Source organism: Halichoerus grypus, chromosome 12, assembly GCF_964656455.1.
Source record: "Halichoerus grypus chromosome 12, mHalGry1.hap1.1, whole genome shotgun sequence".
Taxonomy (NCBI): domain Eukaryota; kingdom Metazoa; phylum Chordata; class Mammalia; order Carnivora; family Phocidae; genus Halichoerus; species Halichoerus grypus.
The window spans coordinates 26673562-26692587 of NC_135723.1; the positions used below are offsets into that span (position 1 = coordinate 26673562).

A 19026-nucleotide genomic window follows, 5' to 3' on the forward strand; every position below is an offset into this window, starting at 1 on the left:
TGGCTTCTTGAGATGAAATCTACTGGTTGAGATGCTGTGAGGATTGTTGTAATGATAACAAAAGATTTAGAAAATTACAGAAACTTAGTGGATAAAGCAGCAGTAGGTTTGAGAGGATTGAATCTGATTTTGAAAGAAGTTCTACTGTGGGTCAAGTGCTATAAAACAGCATCCCATTCTACAGAGAAATTGTTTGTGAAAGGAAGAGTCAACTGATGTGGCAAACTTCATTGTTGTCTAATTTTGAGAAATTGCTGCATTTACTGCAACATTCAGCAACCACCACCCTAATCAGTCAACAGCCATCAACATCAAGTAAAAGAGATTTCAACTTGCTGAAAGCTCACATACATGATGGTTAGCATTTTTTAGCAATAAAGTATTCTTAAATTAAGGTATATGTACATTTTTTAGACACAATGCTATTAAACACTTAATAGACTACAGTATACTGTAGACATAACTTTTATATGCAGTAGGAAACCAAAAAATTCATTTGACTCATTTTCTTATAGTGGTGTAGAACTGAACCTGCAATACATTTGAATATGCCTGTCATATTATGGTTTAAGGCAATTTAGCTTAATTTGCCATTTGATCTTAATATGATTTAGTTAAGATATATACATATATTTTTATATTAATTTATTTCTGAAGGAAAATAACTTTTGTTCAACTATGGTAATGTTCTCTTTTGTCCTGACAAAGAAAAAGTAAAGGAGGAGAGCGGGAGGGAGGAAGAGGGAAAGAAATTTGAAAATTGTGTTAATTAAACAACTTGAAAACATACTAGATTTCATTATATATCAGCCCAGTATTTGTGCAAATGAAAACTTTTTTGCTAAAATATCTCAAAAGGTAAACACAAGAAGGAAGGAAAGGAAAGGGAAGGGAAGGGAAGGGAAAAGGAAAGGGAAAGGAAAAGGGAAGGAAAAGAAAGGAAAGGGAGGGAAGGGAAAAGGAAAGGGAAAGGAAAAGGGAAGGAAAAGAAAGGGAAGGGAAGGGAAGGGAAGAAGGAAAGGAAAGGAAAGGAAAGGATTTAATTAGTGCCTGAAATTCAATCAGGAAAATCAGAGCAGTGAGCTAATTGGAGCCAAGGATAACAAATTGAAGTGGCGATCTTAAAATTTAAGATATACACTGTGGCCCTCATAATGCAGAGATATTTGTTTATTTGCTGCCTTCATCACTGTTAGGATTTATATTTTTCTCTTCTTCTGTGGGTTTCTTTTTTTCGTTTTGCACCCCTTCTGAAAGGGAACAGAAATTCCACTCTTGAATTGCCTTCCTCCAAGGAGCCAAGATACTCTCTAAGAACTTTCTGGGGAACTCCTGGTTGCTGGAACATAAATTAAAATCCAGCAAATGGATTTATCAATTGTTACAAAAATAAAAAAAGATGTTTATAAGCTTAATAGCCATTACAACATTAGCATCACTTCCTTGATCGTATTAATAGCATAGACTGGATATTATTGCAATAACCATCTTAGTTCCAAAGCCAAAAGAACTTAATAAAATGGCCTTATATTTATAACAGATAAATGTGCAGTATAGCTGCATTTATACTTGATTGAAAGCTATATTGAATTATATGCCATTCTTTGGAGAGAATTTTACTTTTAGATTTATTTTTTGGAAAAAATCAAACAGCTGCTTTTAGTTTAAATTGTTTACTCTTGCTAAAAGCGATGGCAGTCCAGAAACATTTTTCTATCAAGGTTTATCTCCACTTGTTAAAGTTTAGATAAGAGACTGCCAGATTTTCTGCTTCAAAAGAGATAAGAACAAATGTAACCACAGACACTGCTCATTTATCACTAGCATGTATGGTTTTACAGAACAAAGTAAAAATGTGTCTATCTCCGCTTAGAAAGAGGATACATCTGAATTAGACCAAGAAGGAAACATCAGATATTTAATTTCAAAAGATAATGGCACAGTTTTTGTACAAGAGGAGAGAATATAATTCATAAATAATACAATAATGAAATTTTAAAGATAAAGTTGATAAATTAGTTTTGAACTTCATTACACTCAGGTGTTTTTAGGGTCTTTGAAGACTGTTTTAAAACAGTCACTTATTTTTATTCTATTGCTCAGGATTAAAGCATAGTGATTTTTTACACAAGAAGATTGCAAATATTTTGGTATCTACATAGTATCCTTTTCGCTCAGCCACTAACATTTGCATACACTTAAATAAATTACTGACAATTATTCATTATTAGAGACAAAATAATTCTTGGGAATTATCGTATAGAACGTATAGTCTAGGCATGATGTTAAACACAAAGAATTAAAAGACAACAAATAAAGAACTCCAGAGGGAGGGGATATTTTAAAAAAACACAATCAGAATGTAGTAAGGTAGGGATTACAGAGAAAAATAAGTGATCAATTTATGGATAAGGCAAGATTCATGGAAAGGAGGACCTTAAATCTGGGACTTGGAAAATAAGCAGGATTATACCAAATAAAGAATGAGAAAAAGAAAGGCATTCTGTTTAAGGGGCATAATCAAAGGCACTGAATCATAAAAGGATGACCAGGTGCTGAAATGGTCTGGTGGGAAACAATGTAGGAGATAGAGATTTGGGCCAGGTAATGAAGTTAATTTAACTGAACCTGTGGCAGGATAGCATGGTACATTTCTGTCATGGTAAATAGGCCACTGTGGCTAAAATATCTTCAGGTAACCAAGGGAAAAAGAGGTAGATAAAAAGACTGGAGAGATATGTATATACACAGAGAGAGAGAGAACAAATTGAGAAGAGTTTTGCACATCACATCATACTAAAAACTTTGTATTTAACCTCAGTCAATGAAATACCACTGAATTTAAGCTAGCAAATAACAATGAGATCCGTCATTGGGAAATTACTGTGATACTGTAGAGTATAAGAATGTGAAGGAATCGAAGACCAAGGGCATGTTAATTTGGCCTTCGCATCACTCTTTCTCCCCTTTTAGTGAAATCAGCTTTTGCTTTTTTTCTGATTCTGGGAGTAAGGAGCATCCTATCTTACCTTGGCTGTTTTAATTATAGTATCCTTTATCTCTGGCTACAGTGAAAGGGCCAGCAATAGGTATAGATGCCTTGCAGAAGAAATTTGGGTTTCCCTCCAAATTATTATTATTATTTTATCTGTTGCTGCTAGGGAAGAATTTACTTTCATTGTAAGGACAAAGCCACTTGCAACCTTAGAACCAGCCCTTGTGGGAATAGCTGCCTGAGAATTATAGATTAGAGCTGAGGAGAGGAAGAGAGGGACTGATTCCTGGTAGAATTGTATCTTCATAGCCAATCTTCTCTGAAAACAGCCCCATTCCATTTCTCAATTTTGTGTATGTGAGTATAACAGATGGAGTGTGAAAATAGCACCCATTCTTCCTCTGCCTTTACCTGTGCCTTTGCAATGTGAATTTTCAGCCCCTTTCATTAAGAAGTGAGTCTATTTCTCCACCCTTTGAACTGGGAAAACCTTGTGACTTGCTTTGGCCGATAGAATGAGGTGGAAGGGACTGTGTGCCAGTTTTGAGCCTGGGCCTCAAGAGGCATAGGGCAAGTCGCTCTCTTACAACCTTGCCATTCCTGTGAGAACAAAGCCAGGGCAATCTGCTGAAGGTTAAGAGACCACATGGAGAAGAGCTGAGTCAACCTAGCCAGTTGGTAGCCCACCTGCCAGCCTACCTCAGACACACAAGCTAGCCCAGCCAAACCCAGTTCATACCAGTAGAATTGCTTGCCTAACTCAGACTTCAGAGCAAAATACATTTTTGTGTTACATTCCATCGAGATTTTATGATTGTTTCTGATACAGCGTTATTGTGGCAGTACATGATTAATACAATAAACTAATAAATGTTCCCTTTTTGAATAAGTTAACTGGATTTGAGATTCTGACATGACTAAATGAACCCTAATATGACTGGTTAAGAAGGCACTTTGACACCTAGAAGAGAGTTGAAGCCTAAAAACTATGGAGTACGCAAGGCATTAATATTGAAAACCAATCTGATAGGTAATGAACAAAACTTGTTATACAATTGGATATGGTTTGGGACAAAGGGAGCATTATTAAACATGATGTTTAGATTTCAATCTAGAAAAATTGGGTGATTTGTAATTAAAATGGCCCTGTCCTTGTCATGTTTTTAGCTAGGGATGGAGATAGAGCCTCTGATCATAGTCCAGTGAAGGAGATAACATGTGTACATATACATGAAAAACACTAAAAATAAAGGAAAACATTAAATATTATAAAATGCCAGATTATCACAGAGTTAGAAATAACCAACTCTACCTTTCATAAGGCTTCCAGAAACATAACATACGAATTGTTTTTTTTTAAGATTTTATTTATTTATTTATTTATTTGAGGGTAGGGGAGGGGTAGAGGGAAAGGGTGAGGGAGAGAGAATCTCGAGCAGAATTTGTGCCGAGCGTGGAGCTCACAACCCTGCGATCATGACCTGAGCTGGAATCAAGAGTCAGAAGCTTAGAAACTTAACCAACTGAGCCACCCGGGTGCCCCACATATGAATTGGTTTTTAAAGTAGGAATATAAATTCTCCATTTGGATAAACAAAAAAATAATCACCCAGGCAAAGCAAACAGACAAAAAAACAAAACAAAACAAAAACCAATTTGCCTGAAAGCACAGAGTTGTCAAATTATAGGGAATATAATCAAGGAATTTAATTATCTTGATTTTGCAGGAGCACAAATTGTGCTGTGGAAGTTGTAATCAATGAGGACAGGGATAAAAACAATGAGGTAAGGGACAAAAGCAGATCATGGAGAGTTTGTACATTCCTAAGATTGAGATTTGTCCTATAGAGAGTCTTAGGAGTGGAGGACACTTAAGGTAAGGGGCTACAGGATCAGAATTTTGTTTAGAAAGGTAACTCAGAGGACAGTATAAAAAGAAGTACAGAATAAGGCTGGGATAAAAAAGACAGTCCAGGTAACTTTTTTCAAACATCAGTCATTCCCATAAGTCATCAGAATGTTTTGCATATCAACATATTACCTACATATGTCTCGACTTAATGCCTTATTTTATATCAACTTGCTTTAAAATTCAAGCCTATTCATTCAGAATGGAAGTTTGTTATCTTAAATAACTAAAAAATGAAAATAAAAAATAAATTAACTTTATTTTTGTGATTTATTCTTCCATGCCACGTGAAATAATCTTCTGTACTACTAGCGAGCAGCACATGAACAACTTGGAAAACAATACCCTCCATCATAATCAGTGGTAACAAAACAGAAAAGATAGACACGAAGAGAGAGAATCACCAAGGCCTGGAACTGATTGGGTAATGGTGGTAAAATTAGCTAACTTTATGTTGGAAACTTTATATATCCTGAACACGATTGTAAGCACTTTATCTTATGAGGATTTTATTACTGTCCCCATTTTATGGAATTATGGATGGGAAATGATGCATAGAATCTAGTAGGATGGTAGTCAGTTTTCTCTAAAGACTCAGGTGGATAAAATAAAAAAAAATCAGTATTTTTGTGAATAAGCCAACATTTATTAGGCACTTGTATATTATTATTAGATATTTTAATGGGATTTCGATGGTATTTAGTGACATTAAGTCTAGGCAGAAAAAAATAACCATATTCTCCCCTGTTCATAAAAACTAACCTCTTGTCTTCCAGTACTATGTACAATTCCATGTGGAATTATTCTTAACGAATGACAACAAAGGGAGGATTTAAGTGCCCATTGAGACAGGATTCCATAATCCCAAGGGAAAACTCTGGTGAAACTGAGTTGGAATGTATAGTTTGGGCTTACATTCTACCTTCTGCCCACCTATCCTCTCCCCCACACACACTCATTTGGTAAATAAATATTGGATACCTATGCTGTGGGAAGTACTAGAATTACAGAATTGAACATACACCTCTCTACCTCCTGGAGTTTATATTTAATTGATAGAAGAGAGACAATTAACAATTAAGTTAGATTTTTAGTCTGTTGGATGATCATAAGCAGTATGTGGGAATAAATAAAGCAGGGAACAATAGGGAAAGCCAGAAAGATGGGAATACAGTTTGTAATAACGTGGGCAAGAAAACGTCTCATTGAGATCTTTGTACTTTAACAAAGACCTGAAATCATGAAATAACTGAAGTAAAAGTATTCTTTGCAGAGGTAAAGACCGAAAGCTGGAAGCCTCAGTTAGGATCTTAGCCTATAAAGAGGAAGAGGAGGATAAAGATCCAAACAATGACAACCACCCTTTAAGTTATAGTGAGTCCATTTGCTGGATGTTGTGGTTTATGATAACTTGAGCTCTGATCAATCAGACCAGCAACAAGCTCTTCCTTGAAGCAATCCAGGAAAGGGTTTAACAGAAGAAGGCATGAGAAAAGGGCAAAAGTTTTCCCCAATGCTAGTCTTCGATTATTGTTAGTGAATAGAGGATCTTTGTACAAATAACTCAAGTTCATGCCAGATTATGTTCAAAGGATTGCTTTTTCAAGCTGATGTCCCTGTGTTATCATCATGTATGTATCTACTTCACTTAATTCATTGCTGAAATAAAGCCAATACTCTGCTTAAATACAACAGCTGGTTTCTAAGTCGTTATGGAATAATTGGACGTTTAAACATCATAATAATGTAACTAATAACGATTTTGTTAGAGCTCACTCATTTAAATGTAATTTATTTTTAATGAAGTATTGACTTTCAGTTTATAGAAATCAGTACTTCATTGGAAAATAATTTTATGATAGTATAAACGTGAATTCAAAGTAAAGCTTCTCATCAGTGGGAGGCAAACTCCAAATACAAGATATTATTGAAAGGTATTTCTTATATCTCCCACTGGAATGATTCTGCTTCTAAAATCATAAGAAGAGGATGCTTATAAAAATGAATCAAAAGCCCCTCAAATGTCAGTGAAATCCAATAAAAGAGACACCAAGCATGACTTTCCAATGTTGACTTTACCAGAAAGAGAAGTTTATAAATAGATAAGGTATGGCGATCATGAAGCTACTGCAGGTTCTGGTGCCTTTAAAGAAAGAGGTCAAAGGAGTCTTCCCCCCTCTCTTCCTCTTGTGGCCCACAAAGCAATATACATGATTTAGACTTCAAATTATAGTAAACTCTGGCAATATCTGTTGGCTTCTTTGAATTGTTGTACAGTGAAAAGAGATGTCTGTCCTGAATTCTCATCTTCTTCATATCAACTCTGGAGAGGAACAGGCCACAAAAGTGATAAGGTTTAGACCATAATTAGTATCATCCACAAGACACAAAAATACCCTCCCCACAAAGATACGGATTTATATTAAAGCTGATCAATATTCTCTTTGTAGATTTGGTAATTAATTCTGTGGTCAGTGTTGGTGTATATCCGTCAAGTAACTATTTTATGATTTTTATTTAGCTCTCATTTCTTGAGCACTGATTATTTGCTAGCCAATGGATTAGACAGTGGGGAAGACAAACTGAAGCTTCAAACCCAAATTTTACTTTCCAAAAGTTTGTGTTCTAGTGGAAATAAAAACATAATTGTACTATATTATGATATTTTAATATGCACTGTGGTAAAGGCATGTCCAAATTGCTTTAGCAGCTCATAGTAGAAAGTGATTATTCTATGAGGAAGTAGGAGGGCTTTCCAGGGATGGTAACAATTTAATGGGATGTGAATATGAATATAAATTCAACATTTGTAGAAGTGAGGTGGGCTAGCATCTGAGAAACCATATGCAAAGTTGTGAAACAACGTGTCTGGTTTGAATGAAAGTTAGGTCAGCATAATAGTGGTATTGGAAAGCAGGGGACAAAAGAGTTTGGCTTTTAAACATTGTTGATGATTTAAGACTAGATCCTTTAGAGAATTTGAAGCCATTGTGGTGCTTAAGTAGGATTACTAAATTTTATTTTTAGAAAGATAAATTGTGGAGCAATGTAAAACAAATATTATTCATGACATACACTTAAATAAGTGACATTAAATGGTTTAATGGAAAGAATAAAGGCGATGTATTTATGGAGCCATGCTCAAATACTTTGGCAACCATTTATCACCTTTACTTTTTAACCGTTAGAACCACTTTTCCCTCATTTTGTAAAATGATAATATATCATTACATATCATATAATCATGTATCATTATATCAATTTTGTACAGTGACAGCATATCTGACTTCCGTGATAGCTTGACAAAGTTCACATGGTAGGTATTCAAAAAATATTTTACCACCAGTGGTTTTATTCATGGGGTTGTTAGGAAGATAAAGAATAATGTATACTTTTATACATTTGAAGTTCCTCCTATTGACCCTGGCACGTATGAGGCACGCTGTCTCATTTCCCCTTCTCTTTATGTTTAAACGGAAATAAGTATTTCTTGATGTTTGTTTTATGAGGAAAGGCAAAAAAGGGGGCGCCTGGGTGGCTCAGTCGTTAAGCGTCTGCCTTCAGCTCAGGTCATGATCTCAGGGTCCTGGGATCGAGCCCCGCATCAGGCTCCCTGCTCATCAGGAAGCCTGCTTCTCCCTCTCCCACTCCCCCTACTTGTGTTTTCTCTTTGCTGTGTCTCTCTCTGTCAAATAAATAAATAAAATCTTAAAAAAAAAAAGAAAAAGTGACCCACCTGACCAGGAATAGAAAGCTATCATTGGCAGTTCAGCTAGTGGCTCACCCATTTGCCCAGAAATCACTTACGTTAGGTCATGAAGTCAGTTTCCCTATTGCATTGAAAAATAACCAAGGGCGCCTGGGTGGCTCAGTTGGTTAAGCGACTGCCTTCGGCTCAGGTCATGATCCCAGGGTCCTGGGATGGAGCCCCACATCGGGCTCCCTGCTCTGCGGGAAGCCTGCTTCTCCTTCTCCCACTCCCCCTGCTTGTGTTCCCTCTCTCGCGGTGTCTCTCTCTGTCAAATAAATAAATAAAATCTTAAAAAAAAAAAAAGAAATCTTAGGGATTATACAGTGTGATTAAAAAACAAAGTGATAAAAATGAAGTTATGTGATATCCACTCACACCAAAAATAATAGTTTTTCAAATGGAATGCTGACCTCTGTATGCACCACTAAAATATAGAATGATTTCAGATATGAGGGAGAGAAATGGCCTATAAAGGTGATCATGGAAAGATGCACATGACATAGTGTTGAACACGCAAAACAAATTATAAAATAATATGTACAGGCTGATCAAATTTTAGACATAAATATATATTATTATAAATAGAATACTATTTGAAAGATCTGTGCCAGACCATTGATATTTCTATGATGATGAGTTACTTTCAATTTTAGCTTATATTGTTATATTGTTCTGCATTCTTTGCATTTTTTATAGTTATAGGCATGTATCACATTTTTATTATAAATACAAAACTTTGCAATGCATACACACACAACCCTCAACAAACTATTTGTTTATTGTGCACTAAGATAATACATGAAAGATAGCATTAAAGAACAGAATAGCAGTTCCTTTTATGCAGCAACCCAGCTCACAAAAATGCAAAGGGGAAGTGGTGGTTTTACCTTAATGAAGATAAAGCTGACGTAGAGAAAGTCCAGGGGAGGGTAATTGAAGAGACACGCAGAGGTATGCCTCCACTCATGTGTGGTTACTGACTACCAACACTGCTGCAGTGCACGGACAGCAGATGCAATCTGTGAGGCTCATAATTAAGTAAATAAAGATAAATCTCACCCTTTATTCTACACAGAATGAGAAGCAAAAGGAGTCAGGAACTGAGATGATAAATAGTGTAAAGCTAAACTTCAGCATATGGCACCTACAGCCGCTCAGAGACTTTTCGAAGAATCCAGCTAGAATTAAGAAAGTTCATGTCATTTTCAAGTGATAAATTGGAAATATAAGATTTTGCAATGGATTAATATGGAGTCCTAAAAAGTTTTATTCTACGTCGCACAAAAAAATGTTGGCAATGGTGAGGGGAAAAGTGCTATTTTTCATGTAGAGGAGAACTCAGATTTTTTCTTTTAAACACTTTGTGAACACTTCGCATTTGGTATATATTATGTTTTCTGCTTAGATAAGCCCAAGGCTGAGAGAGAACATTTGGAAAAACACAAACTCAAATTACCTGCTAATCCAATACATCATGTTTAATTTATTTTCTCCCTCAAATGAATCTTGTCCTTCTAAGATCAACCATAACACTGTCTGCCAAACCCATTGCCCCTATTTTTATCTGTATTAAATGTGGGCTCATGCATGTACAATTTAGTAAAGTAGCAAGAATAATTTAAAATCACTTGTCCATCATCTTATGATTATAGATGCTGCCATTTTGGTTTCTTGCCATTCTACAGTTTCCTTTTTCCCTTTTATTTTCACAGTAAGCACAAGTATGTTATATGTAACCTCAGAAATGTAACATATTTTGATGGCAGTAAGATGTATCTGAGTTTGTACTATACATCATTGTAAAGCTGGATATCTACATTTTGCAGTGTTTAAATATTATAAAATTACTTTGATAAACATATTTGCATTTTTTCCTCTGTATATGTAATTTTCCTTACACTAGATGAATTAGCCTTCTTGGCCACACTCTCAAGAATCAGTAATAATACTTGTAATAAATAAATCCCTGACACCACTCACCCTGCCCTACCAGACTTGCTTATAGAGTGAGTGGCAGGTCAACTCTTAATTAACATGTCTTCATTTGAAGTGTCTGCCAGTCTTAATTTTAATTTTGGCTCATATGTGAAAGCACCATTTTTTCCCTATAGAATTATTTTTTCTATCTCTGGTGTCATAGAATCTTAATGCCTATTGTATGCTGGTACTTACTGACCTTCATGGAGGAGTTGTAGTGTATCTTAGCTGTAATCCTCAGAAACATAATTCTATTGATCAAGATAGGCTAGGGTATAGTAGTGTCATGGCAATAAACAACATGAATATCCTAGTGATTTCTGAGACAAAAGCTTTATTTCTTTTTACCCCACATATCCACTGCTAGTGGAGAGGGCAGGGAAAGGACCATCTTCAGAGCTAGACAGACTTGTATCCAAATTCTAGCTCCTCTTGGAAGCCAAAGCCGGAGAAAATGTCCCTGTTATACTATAAGAAGAAACCAAAATATACGAAGCCAGAAAACTAACTACTAGTGATGCTCCGATGACACTCAAGTTTTCATATGTAGTTGTTGGAAGTTTAAATTCATACAACCCTATTTTCAAGAATTTGATTATATGTGTAAAGAGCTTCAGGAATAGTCATCTCAATAATCCAGTAATTTTTCTTCTGGGGCTTTAAATAAATGGAGATTTCGACCTGTTTGGTGGATCTGTTTGTTTCGGTGAAATAGTTGGAGCTTTTTCTTCCCCAAATTGGGAAAGTATCTTTTAAATGGTATGATTTAAATTTTGTTATATGAAGTATATGAAGTTTATTCAAGGAGTCCAAAGGACTGTCCAAGTAACAGACGTTGATTGTGGTAGGTTATGTTATTACTCACGAATGTTCCCTCCCCCTCCCTGAGGAAGGATTACACTGTCTGTCTCACAGATGCAGACTTGGCCACATGACACACACTCATCAATGAACTGAACTCAGAAGTGATATGTGTTGCCTCTGGGCAGAAGCTTTAAGGCCTTTCTGCAGTGATGTCTGGCCGTGGTCCAGACTAAGGCTTTTCCATCAAGCTGAGCAAGCAGAGCTTCCTAGTACATTTAGAAAAGGAAAACCAAAACAAAACAAGCTCCTAACCAAGGCCTACAAAGCTCTCCATATATGATCTGGCTCCTGTCTACCTCTGAACCTCATCTTCTACTACTCTTCAAACTCTCCTCCAGGTACCAGGCCTCTTTGTTGCTTTCGTTCACCAAGCAAAGGCCACTCCATGTGTCCTTTATTCACACTTCCCTCCCCATGGAGCATGTTTTTTGTTTTGTTTTTTTCTCCCCCCTTGTTATGTTTTCTGTCTCTACTCAAATATGGTCTTTAGGAAGGAAGAGGTCTTCCCTGATCATAGATCTAAAACCTCAGGTTATTCTTCTGACTTGTCTCCCTACTCTTTTGTTTTCACTTCTAAAACCACTGTTTTTATATTTTTAGAATTCCCTTACTAGTTTACTGCCTGAATTATTCACTGCTATGTTCTTAGTGCTTAGAAAAGTACCTGACACATAACATCTGTTCAATAAATATGTGCAGGTTAAATTAATTAACAAATATTATAACTTAGAGCAGGGCCAAGTTTTACATTCTTGAATAAATGGTTTGTTGTCTTGCTGCAAGGAATTTCTGTAAATATTAACAAGCAGAAAATGAATTAACTCCTTGAATTATATACTTAAAAACCAGGAAGGCAGAACATACAAATACAGCAACAACACTAGTCTATCTATCATGATAGATGTTTTAGCTATTTCATCCTGATATTATAAAAAATGTGAATAAAGTAAATGTCATGGCAGAGCAAAATAAAAAACCTGTGGTAAAGAGCACAGGTTGGATGCAGTTACTTAATAGTTATCACCACACCTGGTTCTTAATATTCCATTAGTTTGTAGGTAAAATGAAGATATACAGATTTTTCTGAAGATGAAATTAGAAATCTATACTCCTTTCTTAGTATAGTGGCATATAGAAAATGCTCAAAAATATTAGCTGTTATATATTATCTTTAATAAATATGTTTTAAATTTTGGGTAAATAACACACCATTATCCAGAAGTAGATTAACTAATCATAAATATTTTCCAAATGAAATGTCAACTTAATAATGAAAAAGTAGACATTACATTGGATATACATTTTAACATAAGAATTTGGCCATTGTAAAATAAAAACCCCTTTCTCGTAAGTACATAGAATCCATATAAGAAATTCGTATGGAATATCAGGCTTTAGTGGTATTTTTTTATATCACAAGAATATAAATATGTCAATTTAAATTGAAGCATTTGTAGAAAATGCTTAAAAGTACTATTTCACTTTCTCTCCTGCATAAAATCCAACTCTCTCATAACTATCCGGTATATCTTCAAATCACGATTGTTACCTGAAGTACTCATGATGAGATAAATATAATTTCGTCTTCCTAATTTCAACAAGATATTATTTTGATTTTTTTCTTGTCTTCTTTAAAACTCATTAGTTCATTGTACATTTTCTTCCCACAAAGTATACAAAATTGGTTACAATAAGAGCATATATAACAATAGGTAAAATACATTTAAACAGCAGGAAGGAGGAAGAAGAAATGACAGAGGGCCCTCTCCCTTTAGTAACGCTTCCCAGGAGAGCCTTGGCCATAACTCAGTCACACGGCAAACCGCGCTGCAAGTGTCGCTGGGATACATGACATCTCAGGCTCTATGTGCCCCGCTAAATATTGGGGATTCTGTTACTAAGGAAAAAGTGGGGAATGGATTTGGGGGAACACTAGCAAACTCTGTGATAAAGGAGATTTACTCTTCTGAAGAAAATCTTTAAGTCTTCTTTTCCCTTCTTACCAACTACTCAGAATTGTTTACAACTTTGAGGAGAATACTTAGCACGTAGCCTTACCCTGTCCTTTCAATAAAATACTACTATCACTAGGTGAGTTAGATCATTGTATCAATACTTGCTTTAAGTGTGTATTGTAATAAGACTGGTTTGTTATCTCCCCACCCTGTTGCTACAAGGAAAATAGGTTCTTTAAGGATATCCATCTAAAAACAGATGGAACAGATCTAGAGCAGTGTTTTGCTCCCAGACAAACAGGCTGGCAGGAACTGAACAAGAACGTGGGATCCAGCCAGCCAGCTGGTTGGGATAAAGGCCAAAAAGAGGTTACACCTAGGGTCAAACTCAAAAACTTAAGTAGAATATAGCAAAGAATGGAGATGGGAGGCAGAACCATTTCAGGAAGACAGAACATCCCTGACAAAGTCATCGAGGCAAGAGACAAAGGAACAAATGAAAAGAAACAAACAATAAAACAGAACAAATCACTGTTCTTTCAAGCAGTTAACATGGTATCTCTTTGTCTGAAGCACAGTTAGCAAGGGGGAAAGAGGTATTCAGTGAGCTCTGAGATCACTAAGTGGGTGGGGGTCTGTATCCTGGCAGATGGAGAGCCAAATAATGACTGTAGGCGTGGGCTGCCTGTTTCATATGCGTCTTTTCTGTAGACCACTAAAATAGCACAGACCATGATCATTTAAGGGGAGAACCAATGTGGATTTAGCATTTTAGGACACTGAACAGTCGAGGGACATAAGGAGGGCTTAACCCAGGGAAAAGGAGGTTAAACAAAGAAGAGGAATGATGATTTTCAAGGCATAATTAGGTGTCAAAATCAGAAGACCTGGCTGTCTGAGCTGAGAAGTGAGAGAAGGATGGGATGGACCATGGCTCTCACTCTAGTTTTGGTGTTTTTCAGATGGTGCTGCCACAGCTGGAATATAAAACAGACACTATTAGAGGCAAATCAGTTTAGAGGGAAACCACATGATCTGGGTTTGGAAAAAATTATTTGAAATACCTCTTGGACATCCGGGTGGAGAGAGGCACAGGAGTGTTTGTCTTTCTGAGTAAAACCCAGGAGAGAATGTTGGATTCTAGATACACTACACTCTAAGCATAACACTGTGAGAAAAGTCCAAAAAATCCAGTTGACTTAAATGCATGTCACATTATTGTGCAGTTAATAAAAACAACATTTTTTCAGTTTGTCTTTACTTTAAAAAAAACACAAAAATCAGTTTTATGCAACCGTACACTTTTAACTATATGCTGAAGTGATAAAACTTCAAATGAGACATTAACAACCCTACCTCTTCCCCATCAGAACTATTCATGAGGGAAAGACACCACAATTTCCAGACAGGATCACTGGACTATGGTGGGCTTTTTATTATGTTTTTAGACATGTAAATGTCCTGAGAATGCTCATGATATTCCAAGGTACATAGAGACAGAGTTTAAAGATTCAAACTGATGAATGAAGGTGGCTGAGGAATATATAGATCATGTGTATAATATCAGGAACTGTAAGTACTATTTAATAAGCTTTTAATCCCAATGTGTACCCTATATTTGGGAAACCTAGAGCTAGAGTTTCAAAGTCACAGGTTGCACAACCACAAAACACCCCCAGTCTGATTTGAGGAATTGTAAGCAATTTTAGTCTGCAACAGAACCAATCTTCTAAAGCTGCTTTAAAAAATCCAGTCCTCTCTGGGTCAGGAGCTCTTGCAGGTTCCTTAGTTGGTTAGCCCCAGCAGGTTTATTTCCCCACAGGTTGGGAAGGATGGTCCTACTGTCATTCCATTTTTGCAAGAAAATTAATCCCCCAGCTTGTCCATAGAAGACTTCTTCCCAGTCAGGGATGGGGTGGGTTCACAAACTGCCCTGGGGAAGGAAGCCAAGTGACATCCACCTTGGCTCACTCCTTATGGAGGAATCTGCTAGATCTCTACCTGGGATTGGCTCTCTCTACCAGACCTTTTTCCACATCCCTTTAGGCTCTAAAGTAAATTGGACCTCACTTTTCCTTGAGCAGCATTTTAAGTTGTTTTTTTTTTTTTTTTTTTAGTATTCTTTTATAATTTTTTTAAGTACTACAGTTCTTTTGAGGTTTTGACTCTTATGTTCTTTATATTTATGATCTCAGTTTAAAACTAAGTAAATAATAAAATCAAGGTGTTGAATTAAAAAAAGGAGGAGATTTTGTTTCCAGGACTGGCTCTGCCTCTGGCTGTGTGACCATGAACAAGTCATTTCACTATTTTTTCCCCCCTCTGTAAATCAAAGAGGTGGTTTTTAGCATGTCCTTGCAACTGTCAAAGTCTCTGATTCCATGTAATATAATGCAAAAAATAAATATGTAAATCATATTTTTTCTGGGACTGCAGTGGCCCTACATAAAAGTTTATAACGGCCTTTGAAGGTGTTTCCTTCTTTCATAAAACATCCTCTGCTACCTACAATAAAGGGCAGGCACCATTACTTCTTTTCTTTGCTTCAGACTAAATTCTGGACTTTGTTGCCCCCATATGGGCCCCCTTCAAATTCTTACCGTACTACACATTTCTCTAAGGTTCTTACTATTTCTACCTCACAAGCCTGTTGCTTTTTTTTGTCAATAGCTATACCCCCCTCTCCCATCGAAGATATAGAAGCCTCCCCTTCTAAACTAGCCCCCTTACCTTCCTAACCTTCAATTCTGTAGTAATTAACATTACAAGTAACCCATACTTTAGCCAGTCATATTTGAAGGTGAGGAGGCCATGGTCCTTTAGTTGATGCCTCACAGAACTCTGGGCCAGGCGTACTTGAAAAACAGTTTGACCTCTGAATAGCTTCTTGCTCATATCCTGCACAGATGATGGCAACGTTTTCTTGTTTAAATAAGAATTTCCCTTTTTCCCCTACTTTTCAGGAAAATAATTAAATTAAATGTTCATTCAACAGAATGGAAGGAAAGGGTCAAGCCAATTTAATATTAAAAATATGCCCCAAGTGCATTCTTATTACAAATTATTTGAACACTTCCTTTTCTCTAAAATGGATATAGTTATAAAATTTGCCTATGTAACATTGTAATGATGATTAAATTAGATAAAACAGAGCCTGGCAAATAGAAAGCACTGAATAAGCATTATGTATTATTATTAGATCTTCAAATATAATTAAAAACTTACGATGATAAAACATTTATCAGTCTTGAGCTAGCAAAAGAAACCTTTATAATTTCATCTCAAAAAATTGCTAGTGTTCTCACCATTTGAGAAGTTTTATTATTTTCTTGATAATAAATGTATAAACCTCTCTGAATCTACTAAAAGTGTCATAAGATTCTTGGGAATGTGAGGAAGAAGGGGCAGGATTTAAAAGATTAGGAACCTGGAAAAATTGAACAAAGAAAGGGGAAGATAAAAGAAAAGTAACTCTAAACTTAAACAATTAGTAATGCAATGATGGAAGTGTTCAAAACATAGAAAAATAATATTCACATTGGCAGGATTTAAGACTACAACAATATAGAGGATTAAGGAAAGATGAGCCAAAAAGCGCAACCAAATATTGCTGTATGTCCCAGAAGCTCTTTGCACTTCTCAGTTATCACTTTCTCGTTCTTGTTTTGTGCTTGTCTCCCACACTTGTCTGTATTTATAATGAGGGTAGGGACCAAGTTTTATTCACTACTACATTTCCAGTGCCTAGCACAATCATAGTAAATGATTGATAAATATTTGCTCACAGAAAACAAAAGTGTATGACAAAAGCTGGTAGAATCCACCTCCCCAACACTACCATGAAAAGAATTTGAAGATGTTACTATTTCAATAGTAAATAAAATTTAGAGATTGTATATGTCATTATATTTTGGAATTGAACAGAGGGGGAAAAAAAGAAACTTGCAAGCAGATAATTACTGGTACATCCATGTAACAAATATTTACCATATAGGGGTTAGCCAATACTGAAGATAAATGTGTGAAGAATTTAGACCTAACCCATGTTCTCATGGAGTTACTGTCTAACAGGAGAGAATATATATATATATATGGAAATAACAATTTGATTAACTGAGGTAAGTGCTCTGAAATAGAAGTGTGTCATACTTTCAGATGTGCAGTGTGTAACTGGGTCAGGAGAGTAGGTGGGGGGACAACTGGTGACATTTAAGCTGAAGGATGAAATAGGTATTAGTCAGCTTGGGGAGGAGGTAATTCCAGGCAGAAAGAATAGCAGATGCAAAGCCTTCGAGGAAGGAAAGAGCTTAACCTAGTCTTAGGATGGAAGGAGTCTGAAATAGCTAGAATGTAGTGAGCAAAAGGAAAAGAGGTGGTGGATGAGTTGAACAGTCAAGGACAGGCCATATAGGTATCGGTAGGCCACTGAGAAATCACTGAAGGATTTTAAGCACTAGAATGACACAGCTCTATTTTAAAACATGTACTTTAGAAACTGGATAGAAAACGGTTTGGAGTATATATGAAGAAATGCTTTGTTATTATTGTAGTAATGAAGGCAAAAGAGAATTGTGGCTTGGGTCAGGGTGGAGCCCCTGGAGATGAAGACATGTGAATGATGCAGCATATATTCAGGAAATAAAATCCATCTCTTGGAGTTTGTTTGGATATAGACAGGGAGACACAAAATAGGTAAAATCTAACTTTCTGGATTCTGGTTTGAGTAAACCAGATTAACGTGCCTTTTATGGAGGAGAAGATTGAAGGGAGGGAAGGGATTGGTGTTTAGTTTTGGATACGTTCGGTTTAGACAGTGACAGCACATCCAAGCAGTTATGTCAAGTAGACAGTTAAGCTCTTGCCTTTGTACCTCCATCCAGTACTTCAGTTCTTTCCTGTTTAGCTGCCGTGCCGAAGTTCCAGCCAAGTTCACCTCTAAGTTTTAGCAATGAAAAGATGCTGAAGCCCTCAAAGCTGAGAAGAGTGTTGTAATGCATTAGAGAGTGACATTAATACAGAGAAAGCTTTGTTTTTCCTTGTTACTTTGGATCACAGTTAAGATATAATTGATGGAGGCAGCAAATAAAAAAGGAATGGAGAAAATGAGAGAATAAAAATGGGACATTGACTGTGAATGCCAATGATCTATGCTCAGACTCTATGTTTGTTTATTTTAGGATGACTCATTACACTTAGTGATTACGAGTGGATCTGGGAAATGCAGATAGTTATGACTAAGAAGGAAAGAGGCTAATAAAGAATAATGCTTTAGATCTTTCTGTTGACTTTACTTCTGGGTACATGTAAAGACACCCAGAAAACTTCCCCCAGCTCCCCTCCAGGTTTTCTTTTTCCCTTCCTTTTCCTCTTTTCACTATCTTCTCTTTTGTAACTTTTACTCATCTTTTTCCTCCTTAGTTCTCCCATTTCTAACTGGAAATTTCAGCTTATAAGGGGACATTATGGGGGCTAGTAACATGGGAAAATATTACACTTTTTTGTCTTTTTTTGTTTTTTTTTTTAGTTTTGGGTGGGTAAAATAGTATCACCTTCATATTTTTGTGTCATCAACTTT

At 36.1% G+C, this 19026-nt stretch overlaps 1 protein-coding gene across 1 annotated transcript in view; it reads right to left on the bottom strand.

Moving 5' to 3' along the window:
• Positions 1-7025: 7025 nt before the first annotated feature.
• The window catches only part of HGF (hepatocyte growth factor), a 93866-nt gene continuing 81865 nt past the window's right edge, over positions 7026-19026 (bottom strand). Inside the window, exon 19 of the mRNA XM_078060089.1 lies at positions 7026-7227. Within this exon, the coding sequence (XP_077916215.1) occupies positions 7222-7227 (6 nt within the window). The 3' untranslated portion in view covers positions 7026-7221. The remainder of the gene's footprint in view (positions 7228-19026) is intronic.